Source organism: Kogia breviceps, chromosome 7 (genome assembly GCF_026419965.1).
Source record: "Kogia breviceps isolate mKogBre1 chromosome 7, mKogBre1 haplotype 1, whole genome shotgun sequence".
Taxonomy (NCBI): Eukaryota; Metazoa; Chordata; class Mammalia; order Artiodactyla; family Physeteridae; genus Kogia; species Kogia breviceps.
In genome coordinates, this window is record NC_081316.1 from 77,553,307 (window position 1) to 77,574,095 (window position 20,789).

The 20,789-nt window shown below is 46.6% G+C and overlaps 1 protein-coding gene across 9 annotated transcripts in view; it reads left to right on the plus strand.

The window, feature by feature from the left end:
* The window catches only part of STK33 (serine/threonine kinase 33), a 194,696-nt gene extending 175,375 nt beyond the window's left edge, over positions 1–19,321 (plus strand). For 7 of the 9 annotated variants that reach the window (XM_067038700.1, XM_067038701.1, XM_067038695.1 and 4 more), the window contains one exon: positions 6,043–6,699. In XM_067038700.1, coding sequence (XP_066894801.1) covers positions 6,043–6,252 — 210 coding nt within the window. In that variant the 3' untranslated portion in view covers positions 6,253–6,699. Of the gene's footprint in view, positions 1–6,042; positions 6,700–12,797; positions 12,899–15,684; positions 15,722–19,251 lie in introns of those variants that run through there. The other 2 variants (XM_067038697.1, XM_067038698.1) reach the window with 2 other exon arrangements.
* Positions 19,322–20,789: the final 1,468 nt, after the last annotated feature.

Below are 20,789 nucleotides of genomic sequence, written 5' to 3' on the forward strand. Positions count from 1 at the left end.
ATGAGATTTGCACATTCTACTGTATGTAAATGATACTTTAATTAAAAAGAAAAGAGAGATATTTATATCTTTCTCTAATTTACAAGTTAGATTTTGTTTTCATTAACTCCATAGAAGGCCCTTCTCTTTATGTGGGTAGGCTTATATAAGAAATCTGTGTTTGGAAGTCAATTTCTCTTCTTCCCTTTGCTTTTTTTTTCTCCTTCCTCTTCCTTCTGAAAACCACAGGAATGTGAAAGAAAGTGGGTAACCATTGCAAGTAAAACTATAGCTGAAAACTTATATCTGAATATTCTGTCACTTGGACTCGTGCAGGCCTATAATTTGAATGTGTGACTCTAGAAATGGTTGCTATGGTGATAAACCACTTGACTTAAATAGCATGTATTTTACTCAAAATTCAGAGAAATGGTAACAGTTTCTAGTAATTGTGCACTGGTATTAACTTGCAGGGATATGCCTAGAGCTTACAGGTTTTGCATCCATTATCACCAGATGAGTTCATCAAGTTAAAGTTATGCCAGTGAATAATGAAATATGTGTATTTAGCCCATTTTTTCTGGTTATATATCTCCCCTTGCACACATGGAGCCCCCTTTTCAAGATTAATAATATCATCTGGAGAAATCAGGCCCAGAGTGCTGAACTACAAAAAGATGGAACCAGAGGGACCCTTGTAAGGTCATCTTTTCTATCATTGTGCCTCTGGTAGGAATGACTATTCTTCAGCAGTCCCAAATGGTAAGAGTCTGTCAAACATGAGGAACAACTGAAATGCTGCTTGGAGGAGCCCCTGGTGTAACCATCCTGACTGCAGCGCTCAGAGATGCTGTCTAGCTTCACAGTGCTGAAATCTTACCCCTTCTGCATTTTAAAATTGTGATTTTATATATATGTGTGTGTGTGTGTGTGTGTGTGTGTGTATGTATGTATATATAGTCTCTTATTCTTTATATTTTTAGGTTGAAGAACTCTCTCATAAAGAACCTCCACCCATTAGCACATCAGTAGCCTGTCTGTAAACCTTCTCTGGTCCCTTTCTATCTATTCAGACTGGTTGCAATATTTCAGATATGAATTCTTCATGATAAATAAGGATAGAAGAATTTTTTTCTTTGATTTCTAAGATGCTTTCTGATGATAGCCAGGTTCTCTTGGTCACTGTGAAATGGTATATTACACCAGTATCTTTAGAAAACAGTTTACAATGATTTTTAAATCCTCTCTTGGAAAACAGTCTACAGTGTTTTTTAGATCCTCTTTTGGACTGATAATTATGACCAACAGTCTCATAATGATCATTTAGATAGACTCTTTCCCCCTAGAATTGAATATTGAAATTCCTCTCTCATCTTTCTCCCCCTTTGTACAATCTTATGGGAGTTCATCACCTTCTATATGCCTTTCATGACCTGGAAGATCTTAGTAACTTCTATAGCCTTGGCAATTTCACTTTCCATTTCTCTGTTCTATTACTTACAAAACTGTAAAATTGCATCAGTTACAGCATAGATCCCTAAAGAATCCCATCAACTATGAGAGAAGAAAAATAGAAACTTAAAATTTAGGTAACCTATAACCTACAGAAGAAATCCTAGAGAAAAGCCTGGAAGTTGGAATTTGCTTTGGCTGTTTATATTCCAAGGAGATGAGAGGCTTGGCTCTTGGTGAAGGAAGCTGTAACTTGGCCTGAAGGGCACCATGTTGGCCAGCCTGCATCTGTGTTTTATTAGCATCAGAGAACAGTTTTAGTGAGGGGATATTTAAGAAGGGAGACTCAGTCTTTAGGAAAGCTCTTAGGATTCTGATTCCTAAATAATGGCATCCTAAACTTAATGAAACTGCAAATTAGCAAAGAGAAATGGTAAAGTACATACACACATAATATTTTACAAGGTACACACATATACACAGAAGCTTTTAAGCATTTGCAATAAATATTTGCATATAGGTAAATAGACTTGCACTGATGTTACCAGGGAGTTAAGGAACGAACATTGTGATTTGTTTCCATGCAGCCAGTTTTAGGCTGACTTTGAAGCCCAATTAAAATATGGTTGACTAAAAATATTTGCAAACAATGCTACCAACAAGGGATTAATTTCCAAAATATACGAACAGCTCATACAGCTTAGTACAAAAAAAAAACAAACCCAAAGAACCCAATCAAAAAATGGGCAGAAGACCTAAATAGACATTTCTCCAAAGAAGACATATAGATGGCCAAAGACACATGAAAAGATGCTCAGTATCACTAATAATTATTAGAGAAATGCAAATCAAAACCACAATGAGATATCACCTCATACCAGTCAGAATGGCCATCATTAAAAAGTGTACAAATAATAAATGCTGGAGAGGGTGTGGATAAAAAGGAGCCCTCCCACACTGTTTGTGGGAATGTAAATTGGTGCAGCCACTATGGAGAATAGTATAGAGGTTCCTTAAAAAACTAAAAATGGAGCTATCATATGATCCAGCAATCCCACTGCTGGGCATATATCCAGAGAAAACCGTAATTCGAAGGGATGCATGCACCCCTATGTTCATAGAAGCACTATTTAAAATAGCCAAGATGTGGAAGCAACCTAAATGTCCATCAACAGATGAATGGATAAAGAAGATGTGGTACACACACACCACACACACAATGGAATATTACTCAGCCATAAAAGAAGAATGAAATAATGCCATTTGCAGCAACATGGATGGACCTAGAGATTATCATATTAAGTGAAGTAAGTCAGAGACAGGTAAATATGTAATATCACTTATATGTGGAATCTTAAAAAATGATACAAGTGAACTTATTTACAAAGCAGAAATAGACTCACAGACATAGAAAACAAACTTAGGGTTACCAAAGGGAATACTCGGAGCAGGGGGAGAGACAAATTAGGAGTTTCGGATTAACATATACATGCTACTATGTATAAAATAGGTAAACAACAAGGACCTGCTGTATACACAAGGAACCATACTCATATCTTGTAATAACCTATATAATGGAAAAGAATCTGAAAAAGAACACGTGTATAACTGAATCACTTTGCTGTACATGTGAAAGTAACACATTGTAAATTAGCTATACTTCAATTTAAAAAAATAGATTCATAATAACAAAAAAATGGTTGACTATATTCGTTTTAATATGTATTAAATACCAAACTGAAAAAGAAATAAGAGAATAGGTACTCATAATGTTGCTGGTAAGAGTATAAGTTGGTACAACTGCAGTAGAAGGCAATACGGTGGTGTCTTTCAAAATCACAACTTTTAACTCAGAAGTTCTACTTCTAAAATATATATCCTGTATATATATTTACACATGTACACAATGCACAAGGACAAGGTTATTCACAGCAGCATTATTTTTACTAGTTAAGATTGGAAACAACCTGAATGTCCAGTATCAAGGAACTGGCTACATAAATTATGGTACATTCAAACGAGAGAACACTGCATAGCTGAAAGAAGAATGAGAACTCTTTTATGTATTGACATGGAATGATGTTCAAGATAATTGTTAGTTTTAAAAAATCAAGGTATAAAAGAGGGTTTACAGTGGGCTACCATTTGTGTAAAAAAGTGAGAGGAAAGTGCATCAGTATATAGATTAGATTGAACCATATAAAATTGCCATTATTAGGCTGTTTTGACCTGCAAAAATGATGACCACTTCCATTTGGTTCCACCTAGTATTTGCTTGAAGTTACATACAATCTCTTCGGAAATGTGCACTGTAAACGGATAGTATTCCTTGTCTTGGATGGGAGGCAGAGCTGAGTTAACTAGAGGCCAAGGAGGAGAATTTGAACACTGTGAATATTAAATCATGGGGATGTACTACCTATTTAAAAACTGATTCACTTAAAAATTATATACAAGTAAGTAAAATAGGTAAATGTGGCTGAGTAATATCATTTTCTCAACTTGCTCTAGAATGAAACTGAGAAATATCATGTTCCTACGCTGAAGCAACCAGTTTAGTTTAGTTTCCTTTTTCCTTCCACTTTGCCACAAGATTCTGCAAATTATCTTAAGATATCTTATCCAGAAAGAAATCAGGGCTTTTAGTGTTTTTGAAAAAAAGAAGACAATATCTATATCCCTAATCCTGCCCATAGAGACTTTCTGAGTATTTCTTCCCAGTGACTTCAACTCCTGAGTCTACTTTAACGACTCAAGTACCTTAATTAGCAAGTGGAACAGTGAAGAATAATGGAAATGTTAAACCAGATATGAATATGAACACGTTAAAAAGAAAATGACTGAGTCTCTATTCCTATTCTATAGATTATTTGTTGTAGTGGACATGATGAAAAGCATTTCCTCAACTACTCAGATGATAACTCAAGAGGTGGAAATGTCAAAAGGGAGAAGGTTAAACTTAGATTCACCTTGTAAAAGGATTTGTATGTCAAGTGACTTAAATTTTTATGAATTGAAATGTCCAAGCTAGGGACCAGTTCTGTACTAAACAAAGCAGCTTGTCTTTAGCCAGACACTGGAACATCAGGGGTGTTGTACTCTCACCCTGTTGCTAAACGTAAGGAGTTTTCAAGGAGAAGACACAACCTGTATTACTGAAGACTAACACATTTTGTTTTCTGTTTCTTGAAAGAATACACAGAGAAGCAACCCAGAAATTTTCGTGAGAAAATGAATCTATACAGAAAAGGACCTTTTTACATTTCCAAATTTATACAAATTAATTTTTCAATGTGCAAAATTACCAGTTCAAGAATTAGCATATACTGTTATAAAGTCATTCAAGAATGACAGTCTGAAGAGACACATATTTAAGGACTGTCTGCAGAAAGCAAACATCTGGTAAATTTTCTCTTTTCTCGAAATATAGGTAACCAAAAATCCATAAATGACCTGAGGTTTTGCTGCAGCCCTGGGAGTTCATTTATTCATTGGACAAATATCTACTGCTACTGTGTATAAAACATGGTCACTTGTATCACAAGAGTGATCAAAAAACAACAACACACACACACACCAGGTTTATTTGTTTTGTGTTACATGTAATCTTTTCATATTCTTTGAAAATTGTTAACCTGATTATTAACTCATGTGTATGCTTTCAGTTAACTAGAGTTTTAAACTTACGAGCCCTTTCCCAGCTCATTCTGTGTAAATGAGAACTCGCTGCATCTATAACTCCGTGTCTCATCCCCCATCCTGCTTGTGCAGGTCTCCTGAGACGTTCTCTGCTGTTTTAGAACTCTATGCCCAGCTTCATTTAATGGGAAGTGAGCATTTAAAAAATGGGTCTAAGGTCAAAATGGACTCTGCATCCCTCACAACAGCAGGATTAGAGACCGTTTCCTCTACTGTGGGGTGCAGTGACCTGAGAAACCACAATTGCCTGTTAAAATTCCTTCTACTTGTTTCGTGATTTAAAGCTCACAGAGTACTTTCGTGGCCACCACCTTAGTTCATTCTCATAATAAGCCCATGTAGTAAATGTGCAAATACCATTTTCCTCATTTAACAGTGAGGCATCAAGACTGCAACAGGTCTTCAGACCTGCCCAAGTGGTGTCACTGGGGTTGGAAGCCAGTCCCTGGAATCAATGCAGAGAATGGTGAGCATGTGAGGAGTGGGCCACATGCAGCAACTTTATACCCAGGTTAGAAAGAAAATCATGATGTGCTTGTCAGGGAATCCATACAAATGTCAACGCTCATCTAGAATTCCGTAAAGATGAATGATTACAATTATGTCCAGATGGACTTGCCTGTGTGAATGGTACCACATATTTACTTTGATTTTGCAGGGCAGTGGATTTGAAGTTGTGCCTGTAGTTTGCTCTACCCCAGACACTAAACAGTTCAGTTTTCTTGAAGGTGCTAAAAGAGCTCTCTTTGGCATTCAATAACAGTTTCACAATGTGATTAGTTTATATCTCACATCGGAATAGAACTCCCAACTTGCACATCCTAGACAACTTTGTAGCCCCTTGCTTCTTTGAATTGATGTGAATTGCTTTGTGTCTGCAAAATTAATCCAGGCCTTTTTCTTAATTTCTAGCCCACTGCTTATGAAAAGACTTCTGTGCCCAGTAAGAAGGAAAACATGGAAGACTTGGACATGAGTTACTCAAGTTACATATCTAGCAGACTCCCTTCAGTTGAACTCAAGGGAGAAATAGAGAAACCCCCCACGACTTCAAGCCAAGGAACAGCAACCAAAGGCACTGCTAAATCCATTGCCCTGCCTAGAACCAAAAAGAAACTCTAACAACGCTGAACAGTACAGAAACAGAGCTGCTCTTTCTAGTGCAATGAGGGTTTAGGAGGGGAAAAGGACAATAGTATGCCGAGCTTTCAGCGTTTCAGCTGCTCTGAGCCCTGCCCAAGTGTTTGCACCAGTTTTAAAATGGAAGCAGTCAACTCCAAAGTGGGGTTAAAGGACGGCCAGCAACAGGCTTGATGGCTTGTGCAGCTGAAATGAACTCAAGGTGTTTTCGAGAGTTGTTCAGAGGAGTGGATGCCCTCAAAGCAAGGCTGTGGGCACACTAGCCCAGTTGTACTTCAAATTCTTACATTTCGGCACAATTCTTTATAGGGGAAACTGAGAGCCAGATATGGTAATGGAGGTTCCAAATGATTATGTGCACTTTGCACTAGAAGATTTGTTAGGAAATTACTAATAAACTTGTCTATAAGCGTTAACAGCAGAAGTGCTTCAGCCATTCACGTGTGTTCTTGTGATTTTAGGTTGCTGTGGATTGTTTAAGACAGCTTATTTTAAATGTAGAAAAATAGATTTTGTAGCTGTTTGCCATTAACATGCTGCTAAATTCCCAATGTATTGATCGAATCAATAAAAAACCAGATGTTACCCATGCACGTTAATTTTTACGTGAACAAGAGGTGACTATAATCAGGTCCTTTAAGCCCTAAAAAGCAAATTTTGAGCTTGGCCTGCTGCTGCAAAGGTAGGCATACATCTTTGGGGATGGTCATGAGGCTGGACACAGGGGAAGGCACATCATTCCTGGTAGTATTATAGGTCTCTCCTTTTCCTTTGCAGCTGGACAAATAGTTTTGTCATTCTAGGTCACACTGGGTGAAGAGGTGCTTCCCGTGGCCTCACAGACAAACTCGGAGGAAGCAATTTGCATCTGCTTTTGCCTTTATAAAGTAGAAACCTAGTTTCATTCCAGCTCCTCGTGGGATTGTCATTTAGGCCTCCAAAATGCCCCACACCTGGCCAGCTGAGCAGGGACTAGTTGCATATAAATCCCCTCAGTGGCTGAAGGTAGTAGACATGCTTCTAGTGATAAATTTGGAAGACACCGTTGAGCCTCCAAATGGGTCAGAGATAACACTGACGTATGTTGCCCCTGGCTGAGTAGTTTGGCCAGTGTTTTCTCAGTGCCTTCAATGTGCTTCCCTGGGGGAATCTGCCAGCTTTACTTTAAAACTGGAGTTGAAGCTTCTTCAAGGTCTTTCTCCTTCCTGACTATTACTTCCAGTCCTGCCAGGAGCCCATAAACCATCTCTCCGGGATTAGTGAGCCATCTTTAAGGAGCGTATTCTGTTCACCTGCAGAGAAGCCAGTCTCAGCTGAGTGGAGATTTACCTTTCCCAGAGGTCCTCCCAGAGGCAGAGGTGAGGTGACTGGTCTCCCAGCAGAAAAGCCAACCGAGACAGTGGCTTGGATTCTGTCCTTCCCCTGGGCCCGAAAATGGGATAGTCCCTGTGTTCAAAACTGCTCTTAGTTTCATGGTGATACCTTCTTCTGTATCATGTATTGGAGAACTCTTGTTAAATTGAATAGTATCCAAATTTCTATCCACATTTCTCTTCAGTCTTTTTTTTTTTTTTTAATTGGGGCCTAGTTGTTTTACAATGTTATGTTAGTTTCTACTGTACAGTGAAGTGGAGTTCCCTGTGCTATACAGCAGGTTCTCATTAGTTACCTATTTTACACATATTAGTGTGTATATGTCAATCCCAATCTCCCAGTTCATCACATCCCCCACTTTCTCCCCTTGGTGTCCATACGTTTGTTCTCTACATCTGTGTCTATTTCTGCCTTGCAAACCTGTTCATCTGTACCGTTCTTTTCAGTCTTAAATTAGTGATTCTGCTCAGTAAACTTGAGCAAAGGTCCAGAACTAAGCACTAAGTGAAAGGTGAAGTCATTTTATAACCTTTTAGTACATCTGTACCTTTTCCCACCCCAGCACCAGGCCAGGCCAACTGTCCATCTACCAGAAAATGCATTCTATTAGCTGTCCTCTGTCCAGACCTTCACTTGATTTACATAGAATCATTTTGACCGGGACTTAGCTCACTCTTTCTAAAGAGAATTTTCATATTATTTCTATTTGTTATTTATTTGTATGGAACACACTTGGGCCAGGCCGTATCTGAGCTTTGTTTTCCAACTGTGTACTTCTTTACTATCTGGGGATCTGTGGCCTTGCTTTCTCCATTTACTTTCATGGCTGTGAAAATAGTTACTCTTCTGTTTCAGATGTGTTTTCAGTGACTGATAGACCCACTCCAAGGCACTGATAATCATTCTGACACCTCCTGTGCACCACGGCATGGAGGGCTGGGCTTCGTTATGACCCACAGGGACACGGTCTGCTCAGGACAGTGCAGAGCAGGTGTTATTTCCAAGGAATGCAAATGCCAATCAACACTCTGACTTGAGTAACAGACAGGTCAAGGCAGTAGGAATATGATAAAAGATACATGCCAGCCGGGAGCTGGGGCAGGAGTTCAGCTGAGGAGAACAAGAGGATGTCAGAGACGGACTTAAATCACAGAAGACAGGAAAATGGGTTGGGGTCAGGGGAGCAAAAAGAGAACAAAGTATAATTAATAAGGAAGACTGGTTGGATAACAACATATGGTTTCTGCCAAACCCGGAAGCAGGAGTCAGAGGACGAAAGTTCTCCTGGGGTAATTAGAGAGGTCCCTGTCCTAGGCCAGTCTGCATTAGGACTGGCCTCTCGTGGCCTGGACAACAGCACACCTAGGTGAGGACACAGGCTGAAGAAACAAAGACCTGGGGAAATGGAAGCTGAGAGAGGCCGGTTGTAAGAGGTGGCCACAGAATAGTCCTGACATTTTGAGTAGGAATGTTATGCGGCGTAGGGAGGGGAAAGGAGAAAAAATTCAAAACACTTTGTGCTTATCACTGAAATGCTTTGTTTAAATAATTCTATTTGACTCCAAAATGTAAGTTCCAGGTTAGAAAGATTGAAAGCAGCCAGTCTTGAAAATGAAGCTTTTTAAATTCCAGCCCTGCTGTTGGAATAGAGAATAAAGGCTTTGTTCAAACATGCATTCCCAGCAGTAAGCAGAGCTTTGAAATTGGCCAGGGAAGTTGTGTTCCATAATGGCTGCACTTGGCTGGAGACCAAGAAGCTGTGGCCTCTGGGAAGTGACCCTGGGCTGGATATTTTCCATCTGCCCCTCCAGAACCACTCCACCCTGCTCTGCCCTCTCCACTCAGAGAAGTGATCTTTCAGTAGTGAATTAACAGGCTCCCTTAGCCTCTGGGTTCGCTGGGATTCTGTCAGTGGGGGACACCAACAGGCACTCAGGGAGGGGAGAGGTCTAGGCCTTGATTCCCCCAGTGCTGGGCCACTGGGAAGTCACTGCATTCTCTTTCTATAGACCTCAGCTCCTGCCGGCAGTGCTCCCTCACAGCTGTGTTCCCCGCCCCTTCAGGCTAAGACCAAGGGTATCTGCCCTGGGGACTGTGTCTTCCTTCATGGGTTTCCTTAAACTCTCTCCTACCTTTACAAGTAGCCTCTTTGTTAGATTCTCAACTACCCCATTTGAGTGAGTACCATCTGTCTCCTCCTGACACCCAAGGTGATCCAGACCCTTGTCAGTTCTGCATTGTTTTGACCTGGGGCAGCTTTGTCTATGGTTGCCAATCTCCTACCAAATGACAGAAAAGTGAAGAGCAGAGAGCGTAAATGGGTTCTTCCTGAAACAAACTGATGCCCTTGGGTGGTCACTGGGACTTGAGCGAGGGGATGGCCGGGGAGATATTCCTGAGGTTGGAACCTAGACCCAGTGAGATAAATCTAGCATTGCCCAGCTGGATCTGAGATTCTGTGGACCCAGAAGGCTGAAATTTAGGTCTTAAATTCCAACCATGGCCTCTGGGAGCCTAAAAGAAAGCAACACTTGACTTGTAACAGCCAAGAGGACCTACAGGCTGGGGTGGGAGCTACCCTCGCCGTCTCCTGGCTGTGGACTCAGGGCTCGGCAGAGGCTTCCAGGGCAAGCACAGGCAGCCTGAAGACAAGACGTCTCCCTGGGCTGTGCATTTGTGTCTTCTCTACAAGTGCTAACATCACTTTACAAAGCATTTTAAAGTAAAAATGTTCGCTATTCAGAGGTCTCACATAGTTCAGTTTTACTCTTCAGGATCCTGTACTTGCCTGAGTGAGCAGCCTCAGGCTTGTGATTTCTGCTCAGTACGTGGTTATCACTTCATTCTCATTGGTGAGCCAATTTTCTTTGCTTTTGTTCTTCAAAGGAAGACCATATGCAGTGTCTGTCTTGCTTTTTTGTGGCTGCCTTCCTCAGTTGCTGGTATAATCAGCTCTCTCTGTTCTCTCTCTGTTCCCTAAATTATCCGGAGCAGCCCTCAGCCGGAGCCATGGGGATTGCCACCATTGCCCCAGTGGCCTCACCTCAAGCAGCAACACACAAGGGACAGTGGAACACTGGGAAGATTAGTAGGGCCATGGCAGTGTCACCACTGGCTCTCTTAGAGCCTTCCCCTCTTGGTTGCCTGGTGTCACCCCAGGCATCTTTGAGAGACCCAGTGCACTCAGGGTGAAGACCTCAGAGGACCTTCTCCGCAAAACATGCAGTGGTTCCTGGCCTGGCACAGAGGGCAGACCCACAGATGCAGTGCGGACCCCTCCCCCCAGTATGAACTTCTCCTAAGTGGACCCTGCAGCATCTCCAGACCAGACATATCCTTGGCATTGATACAGAGGTTACATAAATCTCCCCGCCCTTGGGGGACTGAGACAGCTTTGACCCTCCCACTCACGGCGGGGTCTGCAGACAAGATCCTGACATCACCCTGTTGTTTAGGAGAGACTCTTCTCATCAGCACAGAAAGCTGTCTCCATCCCCGGGGCAACTGTACCATCCCAGGAGTCAGCATTTCCAGTCTGACCAGGGGCAAGGCAGGTGGAAGATGCAAAGCTGACACCCTCCCTGGCCCCTGAGGAGGAAGCTCTTGTGTGGAGGTGGCAGCCAGTATTTCCTGGTCCAGGCACTGGTTCACACTGAGTTTACTAGAGGTCAGAGTCCCCTTGTTAGCTGGACTTTGATCTGTATTAGTGGAAGCAATCACTGTCTCTTAACTAAAGCCCCTCTTCAGGGTCATAATGTAATAATAGTAGCAACATCTACAGAGCGCTTGCCACATGCCAGACACCATCCTGAGCCCTTTACATGTATTCTTCTAATCCTTTTAACAGCCTGAAGTTGGTTCTTTTATCTCTAAAGAGGAATAAATTAAGGCACAGAGAGGTTGAGAAATTTGTCCAAGGTCACACAGCTAAGAAGTAGCAGAACCAAGATTTGAACATAGGCAGCAGGCTCAAGTGTGTCCCCAGGCATTTGTAGTTCAGGCCTGAGACTGCTGTAAAGTTCAATCTCAGAGTTCCAGAAGGCCAAGTGGTTCATGAACACTCTGTCTTCCAGCAAAAGTCTAGTTAATTTTATGAAGTTTGGGCCTTGAGGCCCAAACAGAGTAGGATTATTTTGCAGGTTAATAAATTTGAGTAAGACCCAACCACACCCAGGGAGAGCTGCATTCTGCAGGACTTTGCATAATAAAAATAAGTTCTAAATGCTCTAACAGGTCATTGTCAGGAACAGTCTTTAGAAGCCTTTGAATATGTTTTTGACAGAAGAAAGAAAAGAGGCTCCACTGCCTCCTCAGGAATTCATGCAAGCTGCCCTTTCTGTGCAAACACGATAGATTGATGCTTACCAGGAGCCAAGTGCTGTAATTCCCATCGCAGGGCAGTGGGGGTTAAGAATCACTATAAATGTTTTGATTTCCCATATTTCTTCATCAGGTAGTGTGTGTAGCTGTGCAGCTGAAAATATGGAGTTCAGAAGTCAGCTGCTGGACCATTTCTCCACCTCGCCCTTCTCCAGTATCTCTAGCATTTGCCATCACTTACCACTTTAAGATAATGCGAGGTGGAGTGACGATTTTCCTCGTCATACGGACAGCTCCCTGCTTCAGGGAGCACAGACTGTTTCTGAAGGCTCGGACCCCTTCTGTGGTACAGGATGAGGCAAACATCTGCTCTGGAATGAAGCCCAGCAGCTAAGGGTGGTGCCACCTGCCAGCCGCTGCCCAACTCTGAGTCTGCTGCCTGCGGCTGGTCCCCGGAGGAGAGAGGGGGTTCTTACGCAGCATCCTCATTGCTGTTTTGGAACTTTGATAGAAAGGGCTTCTAATGGAAAAGATCCCAAAGCCCATTGAAATGGGTAATTTTTTACAAGAGTTGTTTTCCCTCCAGAAGCAGTTACCTGGTTGTAGCTTGACATCCTTCCCCCCATCAGTAGAGAACTTAGTCGTTCAGCCACTTGAATTTTATAGCAACTTTCAGCTGACTCTTTTTTTAATACAGTCCCTGACCACGAACCGTTGTTGGGTCCCCCACCCCCGTATTCAATCTCAGCAGGGATGTCTTGCCCTCGGTACACTCTGCTTGCCTGGAGGGGAAGAGCAGTCTGACCACTGCCCACGTCTCCTTTTTCCTCCAGGGTGACCAGCACCACACTCTGCAGCACCAGCACAAAGGACCAGGAGTTGCACAAAGAACTCAGTAGAATTGGATTGAGAGGCTCAGTCCTTCATCCAAGAGGTACCTATTGACCTTCTACCATGGGCTGGGCACTGGACAGAAAATGATGTAAAAGACTGTCAAGGTCATTGCCCTTAAGGAGCTTGCAGTCTTGGAGGAGGGAGGGAAAGATGATTGAGACCTATACAAATAGTAGAATAGATATGTATTGTGATTAGAGCAATAAAGGAAAGAGTAATGCGATAGAGAATAACAGAATAGAAACCTTATCTGAGAGCAATTCTGAGAATATTTGAAGGCTAGAGGGAAGAATGCTTTAGACAGAAGGAAAGGGGAAAGAGCTTGTTGGGTTCTAGGACTTGGTCCAAAGGCCAGAACAACAGGGGTGAGGGAGAGGCAGGGGTCAGGTGCTGCATGACTTCAGGGGCCATGGGAGGGAACCTGTTTATTCTCAACACAGCAGAAAACCATCACCAAGTTTTCAGCTGGGGAATGGCATCTGATTAAAGGATCTCTGTGCCTTCTCTGTAACAAATGACTCAAGTGGAGCAAGAGGTGGGAGATTGGTTAGAGGACATTGAGTAAGATGGTGGCAGAGAAGATGGAGAGAAGTAGGTGGATATGAAATATGTTTTGGAGATAGAATTGATGGGATCAAATGATGAGTAGATGTGAAGTGTGAAGAAAAGGGGGCAGGTGGTCAAGAATGACTTCTGGGGCTTCCCTGGTGGCGCAGTGGTTGAGAATCCGCCTGCCGATGCAGGGGTCACGGGTTCGTGCCCTGGTCCGGGAAGATCCCACATGCCGCGGAGCAACTAAGCCCGTGAGCCATGGCTGCTGAGCCTGCGCGTCCGGAGCCTGTGCTCCGCAACGGGAGAGGCCACAGCAGTGAGAGGCCCGCATACCACAAAAAAAAAAAAAAAAAAAAAAAAAAAAGAATGACTTCTGGCTTCAGTAACCAGACTGATGGTGGTTTCACTCACTGAGGAAGACCAAGTCAGGGGTGGCGGTGGACCGAAGAGGGCTAAGTTGAGATGCCATCAGACCTCGAAGTGGAGATGGCTGCTTGAGATGGACTTAAAGTCTGGAGTGGATCAAGGTGGATGGAGAGAGGGGAACGTGGCCTAGAGGAGAGGCTTGCAAGCCTCAGACGGGACCTGTCCCGGGCCCTCCCAACAGGACGAGCACAAGGTGTCCTCTGTGTCTGTGTAACCGAATGTCTGCAACCCTCCCTGGTCACAGGGACACAGGAACATCTATGCCTAAATTAAATGGCTCTGAGCCGTCCCCCCATGGTACCAGCAGGAATCTGAGTCTTTGTCCGAGGATTGCCTCCCCAGACCTCCGTGAGAATTCCTGGGACTGCTCACGTGTGTTCTTTTTAAAAGTTATTTATTTATTTTTTTTGCGGTACGCGGGCCTCTCACTGTTGTGGCCTCTCCCGTTGCGGAGCACAGGCTCCAGACGCGCAGGCTCAGTGGCCATGGCTCACGGGCCCAGCCGCTCCGCGGCATGTGGGATCCTCCCGGACCGGGGCACGAACCCGTGTCCCCTGCATCGGCAGGCGGACTCTCAACCACTGCGCCACCAGGGAAGCCCCTCACGTGTGTTCTTGTTCACGTGCTGCTCTTTGCCTGAAGCAGAGGCTCAGACGTGACCCTCGAAACCAGGGCATAACTTCTGAGGCCCTTGCCCCTCACTTTTCTCTCCAGGGCTTCTGCTTCCCCAGCTTCTCTGCAGCTCCTGGGGAGCCAGGGGCTGTGGCAGCAGCTGCCCAGCAAGATGCTATGTGTCCAAAGTGATGAGAGCCAGGCCCAAATCGCAGGTGTCCCACCGAGACATGGTGGGACCGAGCAGCCCAGGCACCTCCTCATGTAGCCCCTGCTGCGGACTCAGCCTTGTGTGGTGGTGGATGTGGGTGGTGATGAAGGCTGAGGTGCCTGGGATGTGGGATGTGAGCTGCTAGGCGGGGAGGGGGTGGAGTTTGTGGGAAGAGGGTCACTGTGCACAGAGGGACGCGGTGGGAGGGCCCTCAGAGACCTCTCAGGCCTTCACCGGCCCCGCTCCCAGGCCTCGGGGCGCCCCAGGTAATCCTGACACACAACAGCTCCGCTTCCTATCTGGGCCCCAAAGCAGGTAATGGGATATGCAGGCTATTTTCAAATGTCAAGGAACGTCATGGAGAGATCATCTCTGTCTGTGATGAACAGCTCTGGCCGCACTCATACCTGAAGTTTTTGGGTGACAAAATCTTTCAAAACACAGAGTCCATAAAAGAAGTAATAAAAGGCATCTTTGGGGTGAAAAGGGTAGGATGTGGTCCAACCCCTCTCTGTACAGCAAGGCTCCAGTGAAAGGGCTGCTCTGGCTGCTCGGCGGCCACTGGATTAGAAGCCAGGCAGGTGTCCCAGTTTGAAGTGGGAGCTGGGAGCTGGCTGGTCTCTCAGGACTCTATAGTCAGGATGTCTCCCATGGGACGAACCTTCCAGATCCAGGGCAGGCAGAGCAGGCAGAGACTCCAGCATCTCCTCAGCCAGCAGCTTCCCTCCTCCTTCCCTACGAGGCTGCAGCAGGAGCCGAACCCTCAGGGGGCGGGGCCCTCAGGAGACTCTCAGCTGACCTGGGTTTCTTGGAATACCCTTTATCAATCATGCTCGGGTCCCCATCACTGCCTTTTGCGGGTTAAGAGATTTAAAATGAGATTGAATGTTTTTTAGAGAGGATTTGTGAAGATTGAGGGGTCTGCAGTGCTCCCACCTTGGCGGCAGGACAGCTGCATCAATCCAGGGCTGTGGGGTACTGACTGGTCATTCTAGGTGAACGAGGACACCATTTCTACCTTCCAGGTTTTGCTTTGGCTTTGACATGTTTAAAGGAAAATGGAGGATTTTACAGGGTGCGAAAGGGCACAGTCAGGTCACTGGTTCTGATGAATGGACCACCTTCCGAGGGATATGGGACACCGAGGAGGAGAGAACAGACGCTGGGAGAACAGCTTCAGCTTCTGCCGCGGAGGGGCCTTTCCTACCCGGGCAGAGCGTTGGGAACTTCAAGGACTGTAGGAGCCAGTGTGTGGCAGCCAGAAGACGTGATGTGGCTTATTTAAAAGAGATGAAAAGCAAAGGCTGCCAGACAAGGCGTTAGGACAGACCTCGTCCACTTGCAGAGGTCCCAGCTGATGGCGTAAGCACCCAGGTGAGAGGAAGGGGTACCCAACTGTACCTCAGCTTCCTGCCTTCTCCTGGCTCGGGCTAAAGGTTTTACATAACACCCCACAAACACACACACTCGTGCGCAATCTCTGACCCTCACTGCCTCAGGGAACAGGTTTGAGCTGCTCACATGACAGGCGTAGACACAGATGACTCACGTTCACTGCCGTTCCTGCCCAGGACCCAGGTGCCCGAGACTCAACCAAGACTCCCGTTCCCAGGAGCCCTGCCCCAGCTGGGGATCACTCAGTGATGCCTAGGTTGGAACCACAGCACTGACCCCACACATTCCCCTGGGGCCTCTCTGGACACTTTTATGGGTGGCTGGTTCGGGAAGGAAGCAAGGGGGTGCACGTGTCCTGATGGAAGTCTGGAAATATCAGTGGCCCGAGTGCCCAGGCAGTGGACTGTGTTCTCCAAGCTGAAGTTCCCCCCAGAGCTCACCCACCTGCTTCCATTTTCTAGGCAAAGAGAATTCTCAAGTAAGTAAGTTGCAGACAACTGGCTGCTGGCAGCATGTATGAACTGCATATTTACTATTAATGAATATAAGCTTAGATTATAAAACAATTCTCTGTGAACTTGAAAATCATGCAGTAGTTCTATTATTCTTACCTTGATGGTGCATTGCTAGTCATTCAACTAATACAGAGTCTAGGGGTTCATTACCAGTAATGAGTTTCTTTCTGTACAGCATTGTGGGGAGGGGTGGTGAGTAACATGTACCTCCAAGGTAGGAACAGGACAGAAATGTTCCATGTTTGCACCAACGTGAATGCCCACCTCCAGCCCTCGGCAGTGGGAAGTTTTATGCCGGAAACCCTGTTTTTGCAACTATGTATCCCTACACATTGCAGGGTTAACCAACAAGCAACTGAATGGATAATGACGAAGCTAAATTAATAGTAGTCTGTAGCTAATTAAAACCACAACCACTCAGGAAAGCTCTGACACTGCAAGTGCATTCAGGTGCTGCGGACTCTCAGGGGGGCTGGGCATCAGGATCTTCCATAGACTCTGGAAACACACTAAGACATTTCATTTAGGCTACGTGATGGGGAAGATGTTATTCACTGAAAGTCCTCCACTTGTTAGGAAAACACTGCTTGGTGGGTCCTTGACTAGGAAGACGAGAGAGCGACAGGCCTGAATCAGGGGCAAGTGTTGGTGATACGGGGTCAGGCAGGCGCGCCCATCGCTCTGGGAGAGGAAGTGAGAGGAGCACGAGATGGTCGAAACCCTCCATTTGTAACGTGACCTCTCTGCGTCAACATCCCTGTTATGGACTGAATTGTATCCCCTCTCCCAATTCATATAATTGAAGCCCCAATCCCTAATGCGACTGTATTTGGTGGTAGGGTCTGGAGGGCGGTAATTAGGTTAAATGAGGTCATACAGGTGGGGCCCTGATCCAATGGGATGAAGGTCCTTATAAGAGGAGACGTAAGGGGCTTCCCTGGTGGTGCAGTGGTTGAGAATCCGCCTGCCGATGCAGGGGACACGGGTTCGTGCCCCGGTCCGGGAAGATCCCACGTGCCGCGGAGCGGCTGGGCCCGTGAGCCATGGCCGCTGAGCCTGTGCGTCCGGAGCCTGTGCTCCGCAACAGGAGAGGCCGTACCACAAAAAAAAAAAAAAAAAAAAAAAAGAGGAGACATAGGAGAACTCCCTCTCTCTCCCTGCTGTATGAGGCCACAGTCTGCAAGCCAGGAGGAGGGCCCTCACTGGAAACCAGCCCTGCTGGGCCTTGATCTTGGACTTCCCAGCCTCCAGAACTGCAAGAAAATAAATTTCTGTTGTTTGGGTTACAAGGTCTGTGTTATTTCATTATGGTAGCCCAAGCAGACTAATTCAATCCCCTGCCTCTATTGATCTCCCCCTCCTCCCGACTTACAAAGTGCCTGAGTGCAAGGGGTGGGGATGGAGCCAGACTGGCTGGGCTCTGTGCTCTGAGTGCCCCTGCGGTGGGCTCAGGTAGATCCAAGAGCAGAGTGAGAGGTGTGGTGGGAGCCCAGAGGCAGAGAGAGGCACGGGAACTTGGAGAGGGCTCTGGAATCCCTCCCACAGGCCATGTAACTGAAATGTGAGGCAGCTGGGATCTCAGGTGAGAGAGAGGAGGCACGTATAAGTGTTAGCATTAGCAACCTCGGAGGCTTACTGTCGCTTCGCATTGGTAAAGAAGCCCGGGATGAAGGAAGACAGAGAGGACGGAAATGCATGTGATTCGTGGCTAAGAGCCAGGAAAGGGCCTGAATGCTTGGACTGGTGGCAAGAGGAGGACCCTGAGCTCCCGAGGCTGCAGTCACAGCCCCTCTTTTTTTTTTTTTTTTTTTTTTTTTTTTTTTTTTGCGGTACGTGGGCCTCTCACTGCTGTGGCCTCTCCCGTTGTGGAGCACAGACTCCGGACGCGCAGGCTCAGCGGCCATGGCTTACGGGCCCAGCCGCTCCGCGGCATGTGGGATCTTCCCGGACCGGGGCACGAACCCACGTCCCCTGCATCGGCAGGCGGACTCTCAACCACTGCGCCACCAGGGAAGCCCCACAGCCCCTCTTGACAACCACTGCTGGAAGGTAGGAGTCCCGGGGTGTACCTTGGAGGGAAGCAGCTTGGGCTCTTCCAGCTCAGGACAATTGTGCTTTTCCATGGGCTCCAGGCCCCACTTCCTGCTTCCTGGGCCTCTGCCGCTGGGATGAGCCACCTGCGAAGGGGGTCTATCCCAGTGGCAGTGGAGCCAGTATGACCTGGTGATGCTTTGAGCCATCGGACCTGAGACCATCCTAGGCTCCCTGTGGCAAGCCCACCCCCTGCCCGTCCCCCACCTTTCTTCCCTCATATTCTTCCCAGCCATGCCTGGCCTAAGCCCGGCCCTCACACTGTCACTGCCCTCCTCTGCCAGGAGCTGCGCCCCCCTCCATCCCTGTGCCTTTCTCCCCGGGGTTCCCAGTAGGGTGACAGTAGGGATGTCTTACCAACATCACCTGGGGAGCTTTCTCAGCATCCATGTGTGGCTGGGCTCTCCATGTGCAGCCGCACCCTCACAGCGCGGCTTTACTGTCTATCTCCCCGCCCCTGAGCCCGGGCTGGCCTGTGACGTGCTTCAGCCAGTCGAATGTGGCTGGAAGTGACTCGTCATTTCTGAGCTGAAGCTTCCAGAGGCCTTGTGTGCTTCCATTCACACTCTTGCTCCCCTGCTTTCCCATCAGAACGAGCCCAGATCAGCCTCCTGGAGGATGAGAGACCACGCGGCATGGAGCCCAGTCATCTAAGCCGAGGGCCCAGTCAAGGTCAGTGGAGGCCCTCAGACTTGGGCCCGCCTACGGGGCTCTTGGCGGCGGGGGGGGGTGGGTGGTCCACGGACTCTGCCGCTCTTAGAAGCACTGGTTGTGCAAACCCCCTGCTCTGGGGCCATCTTTCCCGCTGACCTTCAGGTTCCTGATGAGCCCTCCTGGCTGCCTCCATGCTGGCCCTCATCTTCCCGAGGGCCGTGCAGGGCTTCCCAGAGTGACTGGCCGGTGAGAGGGTCCCAGAGCATGTGGAGGGGCCGGCACCCAGGCTGGGCTGGCACGGTCTCCGCCTCTCTGGCCGCTTGGCCTGCACGCTCTCTGCAGTTACCAGAGCAAGCTCAGTTAGATGTGATCTTGGTGCGCCTTTTCCAGAGGAAGGTTTTAAAAGTGAGGATGTGCTCTTGGCTGTGAGAGGCCATCGTAAGAGCCTGCAGTGGGTGACCCTGAGCGCAGCTTGGGGCAGTGGGGGAGACGGTGCCTGTCTGAGTCGTGCAGACTGTGGGTGCGAGACTGGCTGACCTTTGCCCAGGCCTGCGGGGTTGCCAGCGACCGGGCTGCGTGAGGAGCAGGCCTCAAACCCCAATGCCCGGCACCAAAGAAAGGCACGCTGTCTCCAGACCCGTCTTCCGAGTGGCTGCATTTCTACTAGTTTCTAACTGGGAGGCAAGGTGGCAAGGGTCTTCCTGACAGACTGTGGTGTCTGCTGCTCGTGTTGGAGCCCAGTTTTTCACATGAGCTGCCTGGTCTCCTCTGCCTTCAACTCCAGCAGTTCATTTTTTTTTTTTTTACTGAAGTATAGTCGCTCTACAATATTATGAGTTACAGGTATACAATATAGTGATTCACAATTTAAAAATTTTTAAAGGTTATACTCCATTTATAGTTTTTTTTTTTTGGCTACGTTGGGTTTTCGCTGCTGAGTGCGGGCTTTCTCTAGTTGTGGCGAGCAGGGGCTACTCTTCGTTGTGGTGCGCGGGCTTCTCATTGCCGTGGCTTCTCTTGTTGCGGAGCCCGGGATCTAGGCATGTGGGCTTCAGTAGTTGCGGCGTGCAGGCTCAGTAGTTGTGGCTCGTAGGTTCTAGAGCGCAGGCTCAATAATTGTGGCGCACGGGCTTAATTGCTCTGCAGCATATGGGATCTTCCCGGACTAGGGCTTGAACCCCTGTCCCTTGCATTGGCAGGCGGATTCTTAACCACTGAGCCACCAGGGAAGTCCCATTTATAGTTATTATAAAATATCAGCTACATTCCCCATGTTGTGCAATATATCCTTGTAGCTTATTTTATACCTAATAGTTTGTACCTCTTAATCCCCTCCCCCTATTTTATCCCTCCCTCCTTCCCTCTCCCCACTGGTAACCACTAGTTTGTCCTCTGTATCCGTGAGTCTGCTTCCTTTTTGTTATTTGTTAGTTTGTTGTATATTTTAGATTCCACATATGTGATATCATACAGTA